Source organism: Acanthaster planci, linkage group LG03, assembly GCF_054643075.1.
Source record: "Acanthaster planci isolate LZ-2023a linkage group LG03, COTS_SCS, whole genome shotgun sequence".
Classification (NCBI taxonomy): Eukaryota; Metazoa; Echinodermata; class Asteroidea; order Valvatida; family Acanthasteridae; genus Acanthaster; species Acanthaster planci.
In genome coordinates, this window is record NC_141779.1 from 11,974,243 (window position 1) to 11,996,408 (window position 22,166).

Genomic DNA, 22,166 nt, shown 5'->3' on the forward strand with positions numbered 1-22,166 from the left:
AAATCACAGGACTAACAAACAGACAAGAAACAGAAAGATGACAGAATGGTTATTAGTGGGTGGATCTGATTGTAGCTTGAGCGTGCCCAATGTTACAATAGTTGAAGTAAGGAAGGATTAGGGTAGAGTAAAGACTGAATAGAGTGGATGGGGAAGGATAGATTGGATAAGACACCTGTATTCCGTGAAGTGATCTTACCAATCGAGGAAATGTGGTCATTCCAGATTAGCTCCGACCTGCCATTTTGGAAAAGTTTTTGTTTCCTGTTTTTTGGAATCGGGAAGGAAATCTCAGTGTTCTCTCTCAGCCAAACCAGTTTTTCAACGCCTCTCAAAACCAATGTTGTACATTTCTCATGTATTTTGGTAGTGATGAGCAACACAATGTGCATGATAAGTTAGTAAAATCGTCCATTTCTGATTTGTTCTAAGACACTCACGCTACCCCAAGTATGATGTGCATAATTTGTTATGCAAGTTACAGATTTACATGAAGCAACTGGCACAGTAAAATATGGCAAGAGGTTACCTAAGGGAAGTTATGCCATCGTTGGAATGGAGATATTTCTGTCGTACATTTTGCACACAGGGAGCGCGAGACATTCCGTGTGTACGTGTTTCTGCCCCTCCTGCCCGCGTTTCAAGGTGACGTCGGGGAGGCAGGTGGAGGTGCCATTCACGCCATCCTGCATTGGGAGTACCAGTCCATCTGCCGAGGGAGCAAGTCACTGATTGGACGGTTGATGAAAGCTGGAGGTAGGTGATTGATCTTTGCTCAATGACAGCACACTTCCATTTTCTGGCATGCTGTCATGTTCTTGTCTCAGATGTTGGTTTAAACTGTCCGCAGTGTGATTTGTGTACGAGGTTTTCACTCCCATCAATTTTTAAGGAGTCTTGGCTCATCTCTTGGCTTCCAAAGTCTATTCACAAAACAGTTTGCAATTAATGTCATCATTCTGAGGGTGCTGGTGAAATGCAACTTCTGTCTAATTAGGAAGGGGCACACAAGCAATTATTGGTAGTCGACTACCGTGATCAATAATGCAAAAAGTGTTTTGAAGACAGTGGGCCTCAACAGCACTCCTAGAAAGGGCTGCAGTGTGGGTGAATGATAGAAATCAGTTCTTCTTTTCTTATGACAGTTAAGCAAGGCTTCAGTTCAGACAAATTATTTTCCTGTGAGTTTCCTTTGACTTGGAATAATAAACTTACCTGCGTTTTTTTTTTTAACCACTGTTCCTTTTCCAGTCAGCGATGTGCGGGAGTACATCACCTTCTATGGCCTGCGTACCCACGACACGCTCAATGGCGAGCTGGTGACGGAGCTGGTCTACATCCACTCCAAGCTGATGATCGTGGATGACAGGGCCTTCATCTGTGGCTCGGCCAACATCAACGACCGCAGCCTTCTGGGCAAGCGTGACAGCGAGCTGGCTGTGCTGGTGGAGGACACAGAGATGATCCCCAGCCGGATGAATGGGGAGGAGTACATGGCCGGCAAACTGGCCTTTGGTTTGCGGGAGTGGCTGTTCAAGTGAGTCAGGTCCAGCCAGGTTTAACTTTCTATGCAGTGCAATTGTTTTCTCAACCTCCCATGAAAAAAGCATCTAAGTGTTCCTGTTAACCTGAGTTTAAAATTTGACTTGCTGTTTGAAAAAAGTTGATTATGGGCACCTTTTTGGTTTTTGTGCTTACGGATTTCTGTATTCATGAGCAAATCTGTGATGTTATCACGGGGAAATATCCCCAATATTAAATGATCTGTGCACGAAACTTTCTGACACATTTCTGCCCTCAAATTTCCTAATCTATGGTGATTCATTTTTGTGTGTAAGCACATGGCAACAAGTCAATAAGCATCCTTTTTTCAGAAAAAAAAATCAAAAAGTGAATTTTGGGTTCATAGTTTGAACAGGAAAACAATTAGGCAAGACAGTGTCTGCCTCAAATGACATCACAGCAACAGCACCCTCAATGATCTGAAAGACTTTGAAATATTTTGGGTCATGCATTTTTTAAATTCACACGACCCAAAAGGAAGTGGCTTTCGTACCTTGAAGAAGAGTGGAAAGTTGCAGACAAAGCGCATCTAAGAAAAAGTCATTGCCTGGTTTAGAGTTCAGAAGGAAAGCAAATAGTATTGGCCGAGGGCCAGAAAGCGGATAAGCGAATGTGCATATAAATCTTGTACTGGTACCTTGTGTACAAGGGAGCAGTGTAATAAGTGAATGTATCGAGAACAGACTGCTGCTGAAATCAGCATAGGACGCGCATCCACTTTTTAGTCCATCTTGAACACTCAAGCAGCTGAATAGAAGTTTCTTTTGCTTGCATTGTGCCACAAAGCTTTCCTATTACAGTCAAGTTGAGAGAGCAGACTGTTTAGAAATTTGATGGTTAATATCGGGGAAGGGAGTTTGGTTGTGGGGGGCACATTATTGCTTGTCCCTTGAGCCACAAAGAGTGAAAGTTTATGGAAGTTGTATTAGAGCTATTAATTCAGTTGGAAAAAAATGGGAACCCCCCCTTACTGTTACGCCCCGCTAAACCTAATGCAACTATCCCCATTTCCCCTTTTGGGGGTAATGAATGGGTCATGGATGCTGTGTTGGTCAACTTCCTCATTGTGGCAACTTGTCTTTTCACCTGTGGTAACATCTCTCAGAGTGATATACGAAACATTCAACTTAAACATCTAACATCCAGGATGCTATAGTCGCCAGGTCCCTTATTTCGCCACTTACTGTGAAAACCAGTGAGACTTGACAATAGGTGGCAAAATTAGGGACCTGGTGACGAGAGGATCGTGGACATCAATCACATCACCAATTTCGTGTTCAAGCATTTTTTTTTGGGGGGGGAGGGTTGATCACAATGCCGTCATTGTATTTGTCTTTCCAGAGAGCATCTGGGGGTTTTGCAAGGACATGGAGAAATAGATATGACTGACCCCGTGTCGGATTCCTTCTACAAGGGCGTGGTCATGAAACTGGCCAGTGATAACACAGTCATCTTTGAGCTGGTGAGGAATGAACCATGTCTAAGTTACTACGTGTATGCCTGTGGAAGCTAGCAACTGGCTGTGGCTATTTCCTATAGACTTGTGTGTTTTCCTCAGCCTTAGCCAAGTAATTAGCCGTGTTGGTGCTGTTGGCTCCTAACCCCCCTTCCCAAAGGAACAAACTGTCTCTTTTTTTTTTACTAATGAAAAGGCAATTGTTTGGAACAATTTAATTTTGTTTCCTTCCAAACTTCGATTTTTATCTCTCCTCCCCTCACCCCTGCCAAAAACATTAGATCTGCGGAAATTTGGTTTTGGATCCAACCTTGCTTCCTAAGGGACTACTGAGGATCAAGATCCGATTGAGGGCGCTTTCTGGAATTAAAACAATGTGGACATTTCTATGTGCTGGCTTGTGTCTCTATCTTTTGTCTTCGTCTAGAGTTCAGCAAGCAGTTTAGAACATTTCTGTTTGAAACAATATTTACATTTTCCATCCTGAAACATTAAAAAACGTTTCCAGTGCCCAAGCTCACCTGTGCCCAGTTACCGAGTCCAAAAGAGACGAATGTGGTGCAGAACATGAGTAGGTGCTGTTCAGCTATTTGGGATCAGTTTGAATATTTTTGAGGATACTGAGCACGTTCTGTTTGAGTTACATGGAGCTGAGGGGCCTTGACTTGGAACTGCATTTTAAACAGAAACAAAATGAAAATGGAGACAGAGTGGAAATTTGCACCCAGGCCCCCATGTTAGGTCCAAAGAACCGTTTGGTTAATCCAAGTTCATGATACACAGTCAATCTTTGATCCATGACACTTCACTGTTCATAAGTAAGCAGATGGTGTGTAAAAACAGCATTGAGATTTACCAATGTGGACATACTAATTGAATTTTATTGGTATTTTGTTACAGGTATTCCGGTGTTTGCCTTCCAATTCGGTGACGTCCAGTGCCGTCCTCCAGGAGTTCAAGAAGGTCACCCCACTCTGCAAGACAGACCCCAAGGCTGCATTAAGGCTGCTGAAGGACATCCACGGCTACATCACCTGGATTCCACTGGACTTTCTGAAGGATGAGAACCTGCAGCCCAAGCTGACCTCCCAGGAGGGGATAGCCCCTACCAAACTCTGGACGTAAGTCATGGCGTATCCAGCATGGGACGGAAAGTTGTACCTTCCCTCCCCCCTTTTTTAACTAACTGAATGTGGCAGAACTTTAGAAATGGTACCGCAGTCTTCCTTTGGAAGGATTACAGACTTTTTTTAACGGTTAAAAACATTTAATCATTTCAGGAAATTGTCCCCATTTTACCTGGATACACCATTCTACACAAGTCTGTTTCATCAGCCTATTTCTCACTGATGTTTTACTTTATGCGGGGATATAACCCCCCCCACTAATTCGTGACTGGTACCAGCACCATAATTTATCAAATACAGAGTCATCTCTTGTTGATCAATGACTAGAATACTCTCAAACGGTCAATTTTGCTAGCATTTTATGCAGTTGCACCATTTGTTATATCTTTCTGCATGTGCTCAAAGTAATGTACGAAGCATGATACACCTATTAACTTCAAGTGTACTTACAGTTGGCAAGTGAACATGTCAAGGACCTTCCTGTGGTGCTGTTACGCTTAACCTAAGTTTGTGTGAAAATCTGAACAGTGGAAGTTCCACTATTTTAGGGTTATGAAGTTACCTTCTTCAGCCTGGTTTTGGGATGTCACAATTAGAAGTCAGTAAGTCAAATTATGATGTGCCAAGATTCTGTTGCTGCATACATTGACAAAGAACACAAGGAAAATTGTCCATGAGGAAGTAATACTACGTGAGATCGTGTTAAAAATCTTCACATTGAAAAAGGTTGAAATTTCAAGACAATTTTCAGTGTTATTAGCATGTAATTGCTGCTGTTCAGAACATTGCATTGACATTTCAAATTTTTTCTTGGTAGTTTAGCTGTTCAAAAGATCTGCATGGGGTGTTGTACATATACTTGAAAATGCCTAATTGTTGCATTATTAAGTTTATTGGTTTGAATTTTGCAACAAAATTTTGTATCATTCAGTGCCTTAAACGTTTGGCTTTCAAAAAGCAAACTTTGTGTAAAATTGTGGAGTTGAAAAGTAAGAATGGAAGATGTTTCACATTATGCAGACATTTTAATGTTGTTTGGCAGGGCAGCTCACTTCAATTTGGGACAGGTTATCAAAATGTTTGAACAACTCGGTCAGATTTTGCATTGAACAAATAATCACCTGTGACCAAAAGTGAATGTATTTAAAAGTTCTGCATGTTTCAACACCCTACCATTTCTAGATGTTGGGTTTATGAAGATCGCCTTGTGCTGGGTCGAAGGGCATTTGTTACAACTCAATGCAACAGATGAAATGTTCTTCACAGATGGACGTTACAGTACTTTTTTTCCCCTGGAATTTACTATTTGCACAATAACAGGAACTTCCAGTAGAAGATACCGTAAACGCATTGTACATTTTACTTTTGAAAATGCATGCTACATGGTATATTTTTTATTGTAATGCAATCACAAATTTGTATGATAATGTTTTGACTTCAATGCAGAAACTGTATATTGGATCAATTAGCTTGTTTAAATTTCGATTGAATTGTTGATATGTATGTACTGTAGGATGTTTGGTTGCTTGGAACAATTCTCAAGGTGCTGTCAATCTAATTTTGGCATTGGCCCAATTGTACGAGACAATGTCAGCCAGCAATACTCAGTTGAAATTACTTCTGAAAGTTGACAGGTAAGCAAAGTACATGTACATAAATGAAGCTTCTTACAAAACACTTCTATACCTGGTGAAGAGGCCATTATTGCATTGAATGCCACTCTGACCGAACAGGGTGTCAAAATGCACCATGCACTTTGAGGTTGAAGCAAGTGTAGGGTCACCGCAATAATGGCATGATGATGCTGCAATTCCATATGAAAACACCACCAACTCAACCCACCATGTAACGGTACTACCGCTTAACTCAAGTTCGTCAGGTCTTTTTTACCTCAACAGGGTTACATTGACGTTTATACCAGTAACCTTTTAACAGTTTTAGTGAAGATTTCTCGCTGATGCATTTGTCTGCTAACAAAATTGAAAAAATGTCTAATTTTTAGCAAATAATGTTAAGAAGTACTTCCTTGTTTCACAGCATGTGCACGTTATGTATACTTTTACAGTTTTATCATTTTTTGGACCAAATTTCTCCAGAAAACTTGGCAAGGTTGCCACTGTAACTTCACATTTTACATTTTATTATTTGAATGGATCTTAAAGCAATTATAAAAGATTTTCTACTGAGACAGAAGTTATCACTGACCACTTTGACACTGATTGAGTTGTATCTCTCCCTTTAAGTTCTCACACAAAGTTTCTGTACAAAAACAAACCTGTACACTTTTTAAATGTAATTTGTAGGTAAAAAGACAGCCTAAGTCAACTACAAAGATTAGAAAAGTGACTATCCAAGACTTCGGCAACAAGAGTCACGACAAAAACTGCTGAGAAACAAAACTATTAAAGCGTTATTCTCCATACCCAAACATTTTCTTGTGTAAACAGTAACGAACTGAAACGTGTTATTTTTACCCATGTCAGAACGGGGCTGTCTAAAAAGAGTATTTTAGACATCCTGCTTACGCATCACAAGGATCACTCATGACACCGAAAAGATCAAGGTAAAAATACAGTATTTAAAGATTTCATTTGCAAGATGTACCTTGCAAACTGCAACAAGGCGATGAATGTGCCTGTGTGATGGTACATGTAAAAAGCAAAATTAGAAACAGCTGCTCAGAGGATGCAGCATGCCAGTACATGTACAATGTGGTAAGGCATGGCATTAGGCATAATTGCCAGTGACCTAAAGTAAATGCACAGTAGGATACTGCAGTGCGATCTTTGGGGCTAATGGAGAAGTGCCATGATGCAAGAGTTAAGGGCAAGTTGGGCAGGGAAGGAAGGGTTGGTGAAGGGGCACCAAGGGCGGAAGGATGCGCTCTAGCTAGCTTCTGGGGTAGAAATGCGGGGCAAGATGGGTGGAAATAGGTGCAGACAGGGTATGAGATTAAAAGGATGTGAGGATTTAGGATGGGATGTTCGGGTTGGCTGGGTGAAGTGATTAGTGTCACTAGGGTTGCAAGGTGAAAAGGTGAGGCTAAAAAGAACTGAAACAAACGAGAACTACATTTCCTGTATACAGAACCTTGCTCTAACATTCCTGACACACTACTGTAGCTGTGTAGCATGATTGCGTTATTGAGATACATAGCTAACAAAAATACAAGTAAAATTACTAAAACATTATTGAGAGGATAGTTACAAATTGGTCACAAGTCACCGAGAAACAAATTACATTTTACCCCTTGAAGTTTTTCTCTAGCAGTACATACTGGTAAACCCAATGTTGTGGTAACTATTCCATACTGATCTTCATGAATATCTGCAAGTAAACAGTCTATCTTTTTCTCACGACAAAATATGATCTTCTCGAGGAATAGACAACTCCCGAATAAATTAGGTGTGGAAAAAGAACAAACTTGTTCACTAACATTCTGCAAGTGGATGCCTGTCTTGCAGAATTCGTAATAAATAACCTGACAGTCACTGACTCTTCAATTACAAAATACGTTGTGATTTTCTGTACACAATACCCTTAACCTGGAGGAAGAAAAAAAGGGCAAGCTTTTAAGTCCAGTCTACTGTGAGCAGTTTTTTTTTAAGGTAAGACACCTTTGTGTTTCCTGACTACAGCTTTGATTTTGCACTTCAAATGTAATTTACTAAACATTCCATTTTTATCAGTAATATTTTTCTCTTTTATAAATACTACGAATGAATGGCAACAACTGTACTCTTTCTGCATATACATAACAAATGACTCTGCAAATAAAGGTAATGTACAATTTACAAATGAATTTCATAATTTACGCATACAGGCATCCAAATAAATTCAGCATTGACCGTTTCAACTTGGTAAAGGACAAAGAGCGTCCATACATTGGTCTGCTGGCCTTCTACAGAAAGAGAAACTCAATCCACTCACCACAGAGGACAGGAATCCACACATCAAGATCCCCATCCGTCACTCTTTATGATGCTACACACATTATCACATAAAGCAGCATTTATTTACATATATACAGCAGGTATGAACAAAACGGGACAAAATAAACCGTTTTGAGAAGATTCTGTACATGAGCTGAGGTCATGGTGCCTTCATAGTAGTGGTGGGTTACCAATCAATGTGTTACTTGTTTTGTATTGCTTGCAAGTGGTCTTCTGCTAGATTTTACTGGGCACATAAAACGGCACAGCAAATTTCTTCGTTGCAGCTTGTTAGTGATGTGAAAGCCAACAGAGACATGTACAATCTAGTCCGAGTACTGACTGCCTCGGAAAATCACATTTTTAGCTGGTACCCGGGTATTTAAACCTGGGCTGTCAGGGAAAAACAATCTCTGTACTCCAGGTATATGGACAGTACACAGTAAATATCTGTACACTAGACTGGTCCAAGAAATTAGAACTACATGTAGGTCAACAGTAGTGTTGGATAAAAATGAAGGGAAAGGCAAAATCCTTGACACCCTCAGGACCAAGGGAAAAACCCATAACACTTCTAGTTGGCACTGTACTGACACTTAGTAATTTTGATAATACATTTGTAGCATGCTTCCCTTCCAGGGGGAAGATGCCCCATCTAAATGATTTTTCAAAAATCAAACACCTGTGTTGGTGGCCAAAAGAAAGCTTGTTCAACCTGCCCAACTCTCCCAGTCTCCCTGTGAATACAAATATACTAGACACATTGTGCACATGTACAAAACAACATTCAAATCATACTTGCTAAAAGACCCCCAACATTTTGCTTCCAACTTCCTGATTTTCTACAATTTACAGAGAAGATTAAGCTGCATATACAGGTACAAAAAGTGTGACAATATGATGATCCATTCCTGTCAGCACTCACTTCATACAAACAACAGCTTCACTGAAACACAAACCTGACAAAACTCCTTTTCTTCCAGATAAAACCCTCGTTACACAGGTCAAAAGAGTTCTGGGTATTCTTAAAAACTACACACTTGTTCCATGTAATAAATTTTCAACATTTTTGTCCTGACAACTGCTGATCAACCCTATTTGTATGTACAAATTGACCCTACTAATACATGTATGTCTCGAAAATGATTATCAAAACAAGTTAAATTAAATGTCCTATCTTAATTCTGAACATCTTGTCTTTGTACAAATATAAAAAACATCATCAGTTTTACAGACAAGAAAAACTGTGCCTCCTTTCTTAAGAAATTTACTAAAAAGTGTAATAGAAAAAGGATTTTTTAATAAGTCAAAGCAAAGTCTACGAGGACAGTGCATAGATGTAATGGCTGTGTTTTCCTACATTCATCTAGTGCCCGTTCAAAACAACAGCTGGAGGTTTTTTCAGTGACTTTGAAGGAAACTTAAACAGGTTTTTTTTGTTTCGTTTTTTTGTTATTTTTTATTCAGGTATTAGCTGAAATGAGACAAAGTACACAGACAAAGACAAGCCTGCAAAATGTACGCGTCATACGTGTATGCTGCTGGTTCTTACAAAGTGAGGAATAAAGACACTCTCTTTGCTTTGCATATTAATGCGCAAGTGCGTCATCCTGATTTGCTTGCACAAACTGCCAGTAAAATTTTACATGATCACAACTTCAAACCTACAAGGGCTACTGATTTTGATTCCTACTGAGAGAGCTGCCTTTTTTTGTAAATACTTGTAAATACTGCACAAATGTGACAAAAAATGAGAGAGCCAGCAAACGTGCACATGTATGTATTCTCACCATGTAGCTGGAAACAACCGTATTCATTTAGATAGAGCAAACCACAATGTTACTTTGGTATTATGCATAGAAACATATGGAATATGTGGACTGAACAAATTAGTGCAAAAAATCAGTTATTATTGTCCAATTATTCCATAGATTTCTCCAATGGAAAATTATACAGTTTGGGAGTGACTGATTACCGTTCATTAGCTTGCCAAATGGCTGACATTTTGGTTATATAAACGCTGACCACTCTCACACAAGTCCAAAGTGAAAAAAGGGGAAAAAGCATACATGTACTCATGCGAATTTCAGCCGCCTTGCCTGACGTTAGCACTCACATATGCACACACACGCACAAAATAAACCCAAGTCAAACTAATCTCTCTACCCTATCTTTATTTGAAAAACCCTACATTCCGTCTGTGGTCAATTTAAACACCAGATTTTCTCCAAATAGCAATGCTAGATTTCCGCACGGGTAAATCATTTGCTTTGCTAATCTGCATTCAATTTATGGGCACCAAAAGAGCAAGTGACCACAAAAAAATTTATCAGTATTCCACATCATCAATGAAGCAAAAACATTTCCCTACACGGCAGATGAGCCTTCAACAACACCCCCGTGAATGTTTTGGACCCAAGCAAATCCTGCACAGAGATACTGAGGTCTGCTCAAGATGTCTGCCAGGTGGATACTGCCTAGTGTCAAGTCTGCCCCACAGAATGCCTTTAACTACCGTGTTTTGAATATGCTCAGAAAGCAAAACTGTGCTGGGTTATAGAGATAACTCTTGAGAAATGATTTGGTGCATTCAAACCAAGGATGCTATATTTACATGTAGCGGTTTGAATACCTAAAAGCATGGTTTTTTTTTTAAACAAGGATTTAAGCTTGTATGTTGATGGCATCTCAGGTGTAATAACTTCCGTGCTGTCTTCAAATTAACTTTGAAGTTTTCTATTATTCAGTTTTGGGAATGAATCATAAAATCTTATCTTCTGGTAAAAGCTTACACAGCTGATGTCTCAATGCATGATTCCATAATTTGAACAAAACATTGTTTTTCCACTTTTCAACTGACAAACACCACTGTTACTTTATACAACACTACTCTCGTCAAAGTACGTGCACCATGTTCTAATAGGGGTTACTAACTTCCCCTAAGTGGATAAAATACAAAATGGATAATTTCTGACCATTACTTACTGTGTTATATATAGGTTGTTTGTGTCTTAAAATATGGCACTCCATTGACGGGGCTGTGAAGATTTTTTGGTCGGACTGCTGGGCCGTCAACTGTAGACTGTGTGGTGAACACACTGCCACCAAAGGCTTCTCTGTCAGGAGTCGCACGCCGGACTCGGTAAGGGGACCCCTCTCCATCAAAGTGCTGCAGCTCACTCATGGGCAGGGTTCGTGGTGGTGGGGGCGGGGGATGGGTGGAGGTGGAGGGGGGCGCATAGGAGGGACCGGCGTATGGGGTGTATTTAATGGGGGACAGTTTGGGGACGTTAGTGTCTCTGTACGGGGAACCGGCTCTACCGGTGGAGCGAGTGGGAGAGCTGCTGGCCATGTGGGTAGGGGAGCTACCTGCCCCTTGAACTGACGTAGCTCCTACACGGGCAAGGGCGGTCACAGCACCTCGGGCTGGGGAATTGCCTGCCACAGGCGTGTAGAGTAATGTTTCGTGTTCACCCAACGTGAATGGCTCTTGGTCGGTTGGAGTGTTCAAGCGTTCTAACGACTCCTCCATGTCCACCTCATAGGTGTCATTGTAGTACACGTCAATGTTGTCGTAAAGTGACAGCCGGCGTTCCATGGGGTCTGACATGGCGGGGCTAGAGGGCGGCAGACTCTGCGGGCGCTCCCCTGGAGGCGAGCTAAGGCTGGGCTGCAGTGATCGCTTGTCCACTCTCCCATTGCCCTCCCGGGCACGCAGTCGGGCCTCGTGCTCCAGGAAGTCCTTCTGCGTGGGCGTGTGGCCCTCCTCCTCGTCAGTCTGGGCAAAGCGGTCTGAACATGGCGGGGGTGAGCGGGCCTCATGCATGGGGTCGGCCATCGTCAGTGCACCCGCCACCTGGCTGGAGAACTGGCTCTCAAAGGACGTGACGCTGCTGTAATAGTTGTCTTCTGACCGGGCAGTGCGCTTCTCTGGCGAGGTCTGGCGGGAGGTGGAGTTGGATACGGACAGGGTTGTGCTGGGCGAGGCGGTTGGTGTTTGGGGTGGCGTGCCAGATGAGGAGGTCACCTGTGATGTGGGAGAAGCATGTTGGGTGGAGGGGGGGTCGGGCCAAGGTTTATGAGTCCAACCGAAGGAAGGGGGGGAGGAAAGGGTGTGAAAGAACAAAGCTGATGTTAATGACCTGGCAATGCACCAATGAGGAGTGAAAGTTAATGGGACAGCTTGTAATTGAAATGAAATGGCTTCATTCCAAAAAGAAAAATTAGTCAGCAAGAGATCCAACTGTCCAACTACCACAGACTTCCAGAAGAATTTAAAACTGAAATAACCAAAAACCAGCAATGCAAGTTGTACGAGCTACATGTATGCAGAGAGAACTTCTACTTCTGAAAGGAGCTATCAAATCTTATATCCAGATAAAGATCCAGAAAGTGGTGAGTAAAATGTCAAAAAAAGGCCTTTCAAATGTTTTCCACCCCAACCCGACACACAAAAAGAACGTCAGCAAACTAAAACGTGGACTAGAAGAAATCAACCATACGTACATGTACATGTAGATCACACAGTTGGGGTAAGTGGGGTGAGAGGTACATGTAGGGGTGGCTTTTGGGGGAAAGAACTCATTTGTCTACTGTGCCATGCTCTCATGTTAAAAAAAAAAAGCCTGATCCACTCTCAAAACACTCCACAACAAGCAACATGACTGTACACGTGTGAATGGCATGAATGAGATGGAGCTCGAAAGCTTTGTGAGTGGATGGGAAATGAGGGAACATAAGTCATGGTGAACAATGATTTGATTCTACAAAATGCAATTCCCAACAATCTGGTGCTGCTTTATTTCCCCTCCCTTTGAGAAACTAACTTCTTTCACAATGAAACAATCAGTCCAGAACATCAATTGCATGTATCTGTGCTCTTTCAACCTGAAAAATACCTTCAGTCAGCAGTGTATCCAGCAAGCTGAATGGGGAGGGGGAGGAGTTATCCCCATTCCTCTCCAGAGATATGTTGCCAATTTTTTGACTTGAAGGCACCAGTATTCTAGAATTGGTAACACCCATTTTTTTTTTTGGGGGGGGAAGTTGGGATTCTTTTACAGATGACAATATTTGGATAATCTTTTTTACACTAGTTTTCACCATGCCCTCCTCCCTGCGGATAGTCCTTAATCTTCTAGCAGTTGGAGGATTCTAAAAAATAATACCGGTAAATGTGCACATTATTTTCCAAATCAAATTTGTGTAAAGTTGAGAAGGCAATCCGTGTTGTTGTGTCCTTTTTCCAAGCCTTCAGGTTCACTGAAATGCAAGGTGATTCTAGTTGCACTCAAGGCTAAACACCGAAGGGTAGAGCAGGAGCATTTAGATACAGCTCACTTTAGACATATACTTTGCACTTTATGAATGCAAGCCCGAGCCACTCTGCCAAACACATGGGCAGTTTTAGCATATCCTATTGGGCCTCAAATACTCGTAACCAAAACCCCAAGAACTCAGACCACATAAATGTACATGTATGTTCTCGTTCTTAATTCTTGCCACCTTACATTTCAACATGCACCTAGGGCTCAGGGAAAAATACATGACTGCAACAACAGAAAAAAATGGTTAAATAAACCATTTCCCATTGCAAAAAGTAAAATCAAACAGAACAAGAAACAAACCAAACTAGACAAGAAACAAAAAGACGCAGCATGACAGCATTGTGTGTAAACAGGACAGTTTTCAAATAATTTTTGCTGGAAACCTTGCAATGAAACTACTACCTTTGATAGGAAATTATTAACTAGTTAGCTCACAGTTGTTATTCAATGAGGCATTGAAGGTATTGATGTAACAGAACAAATCAAACGGGAACACGTGCACATGGCGACGGAAAAGGCCCTCCAGAACCCAATTTTTGTTTAATTGGCTTCTTTTGCTCCAACATTTGCAATGCTGAAAATGCTGAAAATAGTCTTTTCTTGGTCGGCTCCAATCCTAAAGTAATGCCACCCCCAAAATAATGGGAAAAGCTCATCACATCTGGTCATCACCTAAACAGCTTGGCTATTTTTTCTCCTTGAATTGAGGACGACCTCAAGCCACTCCCTAGATTTGGGATATTATGTGACACTGAGCATGTTACTTGGTTACAATATGTGAGGTGATCAGGTGAAGACCACAACTTCTGCTGGCGATATATTTCAGGTTTCAGCTTGATACACCAAAAATCTGCCGAGAATGACCCAAAAGTACATGTACAGTGTACATTTGACACTTGAACACATACAAAAGCAGTTCCACAACTTCCCTCTGAGATAACTGTTGATAGAACCTTTGCACATCATGCGGAAGGTTACACAGAGCTGCTTCATATGTTCATTTCATTTTGAGGATCTTCCACTCTTCAGCACTAAATTAAACTGCAAACGTCACATTTGCTAACTTCAGTGCTCATGGGGGAGGGGACACATTACAAAACATGATTGTTCATTAGTGATGACTCGTACAAATTCATCTGATACATTTGCTTAAAAAGCATTGGATATAATCCCAATTCAGGAGGACAAAAAATATTTCCTCATTTTTAATGGTGCACAAGAAGTAATCTTCAACATTTATGTTTGCAGTCATGTTATTGGGTTACAAGCTTGTTGACAGGATTCATTTGCTGCGCATGGTTGTAGGGTAAGGATTAGGGTTGATGTTAGTGTGCAAGCACAGGCACACAGGCAGGTAGGTGCACATGCTAGTGTGGTGCAGGTGTTGGTGCAGAGGTTAGTCAACCTAATCCTTACCCAACTCATCATTAACCCACACTTTTTGACAGGATTGTCTGCAACCTCACAGCACTCACGGTTAACAAAAATCTGATTCACAACCCCAGGTTTGCTAGCACAACACAGCATACCCAGTATACTCTTTAATATTCAAAATATTTGAACTGGTCATGAATGTCATCTGTCTTCAGATTAGTACTTGGCACAGAAGAGCTCTGAAACTGAAAGTTGTTTGAATGTTTCAGAATACACACAGATGCTTGTCTGTGAAGGCAAAAACTTGTAGCTTTGCCGCAGATAGAGGGTCATAAAACTCCTCCCTTTGTTTCTGGGTGTTTTTGTAGGCAATCTTTTTACAACCCTAATTAATTCATCGTTTTTTAACAAATTAAGAATCACCCTGAAGACAAAGACAGTCGCATGCTACACGTGAATTTTACACATAGCATCGAGTTTGATGAGCTACACAATGTTGACGACACTCTTTGAGAAATCTAATGGCACAATTATATGTTGTAAAACAGCATCTGAATGACATTCTCTCTGCAGCAACTTCCAGTCTGACAATGTCATACGTTTAAAATAATCGATGCATTGCCCTGCAAATGTTTGCCATCCATTTTGGTAGATGGTGAATGAACTTGTACCTCTAGAGAGCATCCCTCAGGTTGATAATGCCCTCCTTCCTCACACTATAGTAGCATTGAACTCCAACCATTTTATTAACGTGTCTGGTTGTACATGTCCTTTATGCCCAAAATGCTGTGTTTGTCATGTGGAGGAAAAAAGAGCCAACTCAACTGTTGCATTTCAACTGCACATGAAATTATGAAGACCCTAGAGTGCGGTACATACACAATTAAGATAATGTCACTTAGCATATGATACCGTTGTGATTTCACTACAGTATTTCTTATAATACCGTACATCTCTGACTTTATGCACACCGTATGGAATTCAAAAATTTCATTTGATTTGTACTACATGTATGCTGAATAATGTGAAGAGAGTACCTTGGAGGTGACGATGAAATGTACATATTGAAGAAGTATTCAGAATTCTCGTGAGGAAAAAAAAAGACAAAAAAGAACCCATATAAAAATGACAGGTGATCAGGCTCAGCGGAATCAACTACATGTATATAGAACATACCAAAACAAAACAAAACCAAAAAGCAAAACAAACACAAAAGAAAACAACTTCAGACTACCAAAGGCGCTGCTGTTTAATATTAGAACTGTAAAGAACCCTAACAACTGTTTACATGTATATTTTTTCTACTATATATGTATCCATGTACAACTGACTAAAGAATTTTTTAAAGAGCTTGTTTGAATCAGTTTTGTTTGTACACATCCACTTGTCTTATTCAAGTATAAAAACTGATTAACCCTAACCCTCCTCAATCCTTCACCTGTTGGAGGATTGAGGAGGGTTAGGGTCAAAGAATAAATGACTAATTTTTTCAATATAAAATTTTTAAAACTTTTCAGGTGACCTGCACCAACATGTATTTGAAACATTTTCACATTGGGGCTGTGGATAAAGTATTTTTGTTTATTACTAACTTATGAGAGTCTTAGATTAGCTCAAAGTTTGCCACCATAAAGTTCCTGAGGAGATTTCCTAACTATCTTCCAGCGTATCAGGAATTGCCCTTTCATACAGGAACACAGGTGTAAGTTTTTGCTTCATTCACCTCCCTTACAACTTAAAAGAGAATGAGTTTGCTCAGAGGTTTTTTGTTTGTTTTAAATTCGTCCAAATCAGACAGTTTAGGGAACAGACACATTCTGTCTGAACTTTTTCATCACTGCTAGTTTCCCTGTCACTTTTATAGACTAATACTCCTAGTCCTGAAAACAGTGTGATGTCACCCCACAAGTGGGCTTAAGTGATGTTGCGCATAAAATATGTCTATTTACATGTACATTACATTCCTTGCAGATATCGATTCCTGGTTTGCTCAGAATAGAGAGAAAAGAGTGCCCACAATAAAAAAACAACAAAAAACACAAAGAAAAGCACCCCCCCAAAAAGGTGGTGAGTTGATTCTCAACACTGCCCCTCAAAAAGTTGCTTGGCACAATCTTCTGTTATATTTACATTATTGCTTGACACCTATTTTGACAGGGAGTTCAAACAACTTGTAATGTGCAAGTGCATTTGGCCAAAAGATGTGACGACAGAGTGCCCTCATGCATGGTTAGATTGTGCACAATTCAGAAACCTCGGCAATCCCATGAGTAGCTACATGTACATGTACCTGCTGCAATCCATGCATGTCGGGACCCAATTCTGTTTTTTTTTTCACAGCAACTGGATGTTATACCCTCAAACATAAAATGGGAAATAAATCAAGCTTGATCTGTCCCCGATTTACCAAACTTCATTCATTCTAGACCTCAAATGGATAAATACATGATTTCATACTTACAAAAGCAGCATTTTAACAGTAAAAAACATGTATAACCTCCACCTACCGACTTCCCGAATCTTACCAAATCCACCAATGTGTATTCTCATCCTCAGTTCTCCAACTTTCCCTTGTTAATCAAACTTTCAAGGGGCATCAAGCCCCATGTGAGCACACACACTGACTGGATTCAGTCCTGCAGCACCCTCCAAAAATTCCTGGTGGATTTCAAAGGATCTGGGAGGGATGACGATTGGCGGGTTCATCTTGAAAGTGCATGCGCTAAAATAACTTCTGCCCGAACACAACTGCTACACTTCTGAATTCGTGATAATGCCTTTGGTAAGAATGCAGTCTGCCTCCGTTTTGAATGCGCAGGGTTTTGACATTGTAAACTCAATCATAATAGGCACCTGATGTTGGAGGTAGCAAATCAAAAGAACTTAAAAAGGAACTTTCCTTTATACTGACGCACCATGCGCAAATGAATGCAATACATACATGTACATCATGCACCATTAGTAGATGATTGCAATTAGTAATTACTACACATTCTGGTCACAAGTTTTATGGATTTGAAAAATAAATCATCAGAAATTACAGAGTAACTACTTTTTTTACGATGGACAAAATGATAGTTTGACAGAGGGAGAAAAATATTCAAAAACTTACATGAAAGCGATATTTAAGGTATATGTCATGAATCATGCGTTGCCATGCCAACTATTGAGGAGGAACTACTCGTAGACGGCTTGAAACAACAAGAGTGACAGGAAAGACGGATTACATGGGATCCTCGCCAGGACCTTTGTTGCTTTTTTTTTTCCAAGGGAACGGTGTAGAAATCTGGTTCATAAACTAATTTTGCTGGAAATTAATCCTGGCCAAGATGAAAAATGTAAAAGTGTTCCCACAGAGATCTGAAAAGTGGGCTCAATGACCTTTCTAGGGTCTTCCAGGACTAAAATATACTACTCAAAAAAGTTAAGGACCACTTTTTTCTGAACTTGTAATTTTTTCCACGCAATGAGAGGGGTACAGTTCTTTCATTTTTTGTTTGTCTAGATGGTATTCTCATTGGAATAAAATGTAAAAAAAAAATTGTTTCAAAACATCAAATGTACATTTTCAGAAGTAAAATATCTCACATAAAAAAAAAGTATACACAAAATAAAAAACTTTTTGGAGTAGTGTAGTATGATAATTTCCATGACATTGAATGCCATTTGTTGTTTGGTATTATGAATGGCAAGATTGCCATAGCCACTACCATAAACTGACAAGGATACCGGTAGCCTATAACTTTATCATTATTCTGCCCATGAATGATCATGAATGATCATGCCCTGGCATAATCTTGATTTCCATGTCTTTTCCATGACTTTGTTTCATGACAACAGAAATCAAGAACATCCCATTTCCCCCCCCCCTCCCAATTTTGGAGGATTTTTCGGTGACTATCCGGGACAACTTGTTTCCTAGGATATCCCATGACCATGGGCACCCAGTGTGATTCGTGCAGTGAGTTTGACCTGCTGTAGGATCAACATAAAGTGGTTTCTGCAGGTGGACAAACCACCTGATACCAGAAAATTAAGAGTTTGGTGAAAAGAAGACGGTTGCATGTAATCTGTCTGCTTTTTTGCGAGGAATGTTGGTGATTTCACACTCATGTACATGTGGTCACTCACAAATGAAACGTGGGAAGATGGGCAATCAATTAATTGAATTTCTGGGATACCCTTGGCTTGCAGAACTAACGCGAGCAACTTCATCTATATATGAATGACCCTTTACAGGGGCAACAAACCAACAAAGATGAAAACATTCTCTACGGCTAACTTTGCCGAAACAACACAAGAAAAGAAAACAAGATGGGCAAATCGGAAGTCTAAACAATGTTGGCCTTTTCTTGGCGTCTGGTGTAATGCTGCCTAATTCTGGTGAAAATAACCGCTTAAGGTGGCTGAAAAACCAAGACTTGGACAAGAATACCATCAGTGCATGTACGTGCTTGTACCAATGACAGTGTGAGGATGCAGGCTCAACAATGAGTGCTTTCGCTTAATCAGCAAGCAGCTGATTAGCCTCGCAACAGAACCTGAATTCATGGCTTTTCTCAGTTATGCTGTACACATTGTATGCACGTATCACACAAATCTAAAGATGAGCTTTAAAGATTTAGCTAGAACAATCTGAAGTATTTGAAAACTTGACATGAGAATGTAATATCTTTTATTGCTGTGAACACTATGATGAATGAAACTTTTAAGAGGCAAACGGTTGTACAAAAGAAGGATTTGACAGATCTTAAGACAAATTTTCCATAAACTACGTATTTTTTGGCACTGTCTGCAAGCAATAAGCTCACTGTCTCAAATGACGGTTCCAGGAAATGCACAAGAACATCACCGCATTTCACAATTCCATTCAAGAAAACAATTTAATCATGCCAAATGCAAAAAACAAACCAAACCACACAGCATGCGCGACCGCGTCACTTCTTCTGTCCCTTTTCTAAAAAACAAATTAATGTCAGACAAGGGTGCTGTGCGCCTAGCGTTTCCGGACCCTCCTCTTTACCTGTTTGCCGCGGCCGTTGCTCATCTGGGGCATTGGGGAGCGCAGCCCTGTGGCCTGGCTGATGCTGGGGGTTCTGGCTAGGCCAAAGGGTACCTGGGGCAGCTCTGACGTCTTGGGAGCAGGCGGCATAATCATCTTGGCCCGTCTCAGATCTAGAAGAGTGATGGATTACCATACTTTAAAGATGTACCGGATCTTGATTGAAACAGTCTTTTCTTTTGCATTGTGGATACCATTTGAGCTGGATATTCACGGACAGTTTCCTTGACTTGGTTTCTTTTCACTGTGGGAACACTGTCACATGTTTAAAAATGTACAGTGTTCCCATGGAAATCTGAAACCGCATTCGCTGAGTTATCCAAGACTTTCCAGGACTAAAATATGACAATGCATTTCCATGACATGTCATGCCATTTTGCAGAGAGACCTTTTTTGTTACATGTATGAGGAACTGGAAGACTCCCATTATTTTGAGGTCTCCAGAGATGCCAACTTTTCCCGACCAACCCCTAATTTTTCGGCGCGACCCTAAAAATTTTCATTGGCAAATTAGAAAACATTTTTTAAAAAGTAAAAAAAGGTGTTGCCTTTTTTTTCAAAACAAACACCCATCAACAGCTTCTTTTCATGTCAAAACACTTGTATTTACCTGACTAACATTGTGCAAGTGTGAATTGTAATTAACTGTTGATTTTTTTTTAATTTCAATCACTTTTTGTGGCAATTTTTGGCAACTTTCGTCTCATTCAATCAGCACTAAAAATTGTCCAAAAATCCTTACCTACCGACCCTTTTTCATCAGAAGCAGAGCTATATTTTCTTGGCCTAACTAATGTGTCATAAGACCCAGCGTGAGCAATATTTATCATGTCACAATTACATGTGTTGCAAATCACATAACCTTCTCCACGACAAGACTTTGCAACAAAGGCCCATTTTTGTGGTGTAGTTGTCCCTGAACTTGTTGTCACAGCGCAAAACAAGTCCAGTTGCTCACCAAATATCCAAAAATCAAATCCTTGACAGTCCTCCACTCCGGTCAACTTTAGCCCAATCACGATGTTCGACACACGTGTGTACGTCGGTACATATACAATGCATGCATGTACACAATTTGGTTGCAATTTAAGTGCAATCGTGCCTATTCCCCTGTTCATCATAGCGTAAATTGGGGCGAACAGATGATTCAATCACCCTGGTTTCTACCACTCCTCACGCAGCTTGTACGCACAAACTACGGGATGCCAGCGACACATTTCTGATGCGCGCATTAGGAGGCCGGTTCCATGCTAGCTTACGTAGAGTTTATACACAATTGTACCGTTTTGTACCTTTGAGTTGGAAATCGTAAAAATCTCAGTCTGGATTGTACAGTTGTAAACGGACTAAACAAATCATAAAATTATGCCTAGATCGTACAAGTTGGCATCTCTGGGACTCACTCAGTTAACAGCAACCTGATGAAAACAAGCATTATATTCACTGTAGGCAAAAAACATATGAGACCTCCTGTTGATTGTGTATGATTCTTTGAAGGCATTTAATGCAGAAGGAATTGGGGAGACTTGCAACATATTTTCATTACCTGTTTGCCAAATAGTTCAAGAAACCGCCGTAAGTTCAAGAAAGCATGCAAAATGCATTCTGGTGTAGAGCCAGTACAGTGAGCTTTACCAATCAATTAGAATACAGGCAAACGATTCTTGCAAAGCCAACCTTAACAAATTTAGCTTTATCTTTTGATAAATTACATTTGTCACATGAATTAAGAAGGGTGTAATCAGTTGTCCGATGTGATCAAATGTATCAGTTCCCTGGACATACTGGCAACATGCCAACACTTGGTGAATTCCACCATGCAAGATTTGCCTGAGGACCAATCTTGATTCTAGCAACCTCAGATGCATCTGAATTCCAATGCTATGTTGGTCTTTCCTGCCTAATTTAAAATAAAAATAGTTGCATCTCTTTGCAAAACACAGCAAACAGGTACAGGTATACCGAGCTGGAATTATTTTGGTTGCATCTTACATGTTCCATTGTACTACCTGCTATGCTTTCTTGTAGTGACTCGATGACTTCATCATCTTTGAAGCCGAAGTCATCAACGAGTCGCTCCTGGAGGTACCTGACAATCGTCTCCATGTCTTTCTTCAGCATCATCCCTGTGTAACAAAGACAGTCGGTGAGACTCCACTCATTAACTTCACAAAGCAACTTTGATTTCATTCTTGACAAGTGCTAAGAATTCCAACACAAGTGGGAAGTCTTTGTTATTCCGACAGGGAAACGGCCTCTGAACCCAACATAAATTTGAATAGTAACTCTCAAGTTTATTTCCGTCACTAAGTGTGTAGTTATGTG

General features: G+C 40.5%; 2 protein-coding genes across 4 annotated transcripts in view; one reads left to right on the forward strand and one right to left on the reverse strand.

The window, feature by feature from the left end:
- The window catches only part of LOC147799661 (phospholipase D1-like), a 27,873-nt gene extending 21,534 nt beyond the window's left edge, over positions 1-6,339 (forward strand). The window contains exons 17-20 of the mRNA XM_087134089.1: positions 590-756; positions 1,252-1,537; positions 2,905-3,025; positions 3,920-6,339. Of these exons, the coding sequence (XP_086990215.1) occupies positions 590-756; positions 1,252-1,537; positions 2,905-3,025; positions 3,920-4,144 (799 nt within the window). The 3' untranslated portion in view covers positions 4,145-6,339. The remainder of the gene's footprint in view (positions 1-589; positions 757-1,251; positions 1,538-2,904; positions 3,026-3,919) is intronic.
- Positions 6,266-22,166, reverse strand: part of usp6nl (USP6 N-terminal like) — a 55,189-nt gene continuing 39,288 nt past the window's right edge. For all 3 annotated transcript variants that reach the window (XM_022250299.2, XM_087134090.1, XM_087134091.1), the window contains 3 exons: positions 21,851-21,967; positions 19,803-19,954; positions 6,266-12,105 (listed from right to left, as the gene is read on the reverse strand). In XM_022250299.2, coding sequence (XP_022105991.2) covers positions 11,068-12,105; positions 19,803-19,954; positions 21,851-21,967 — 1,307 coding nt within the window. In that variant the 3' untranslated portion in view covers positions 6,266-11,067. The remainder of the gene's footprint in view (positions 12,106-19,802; positions 19,955-21,850; positions 21,968-22,166) is intronic.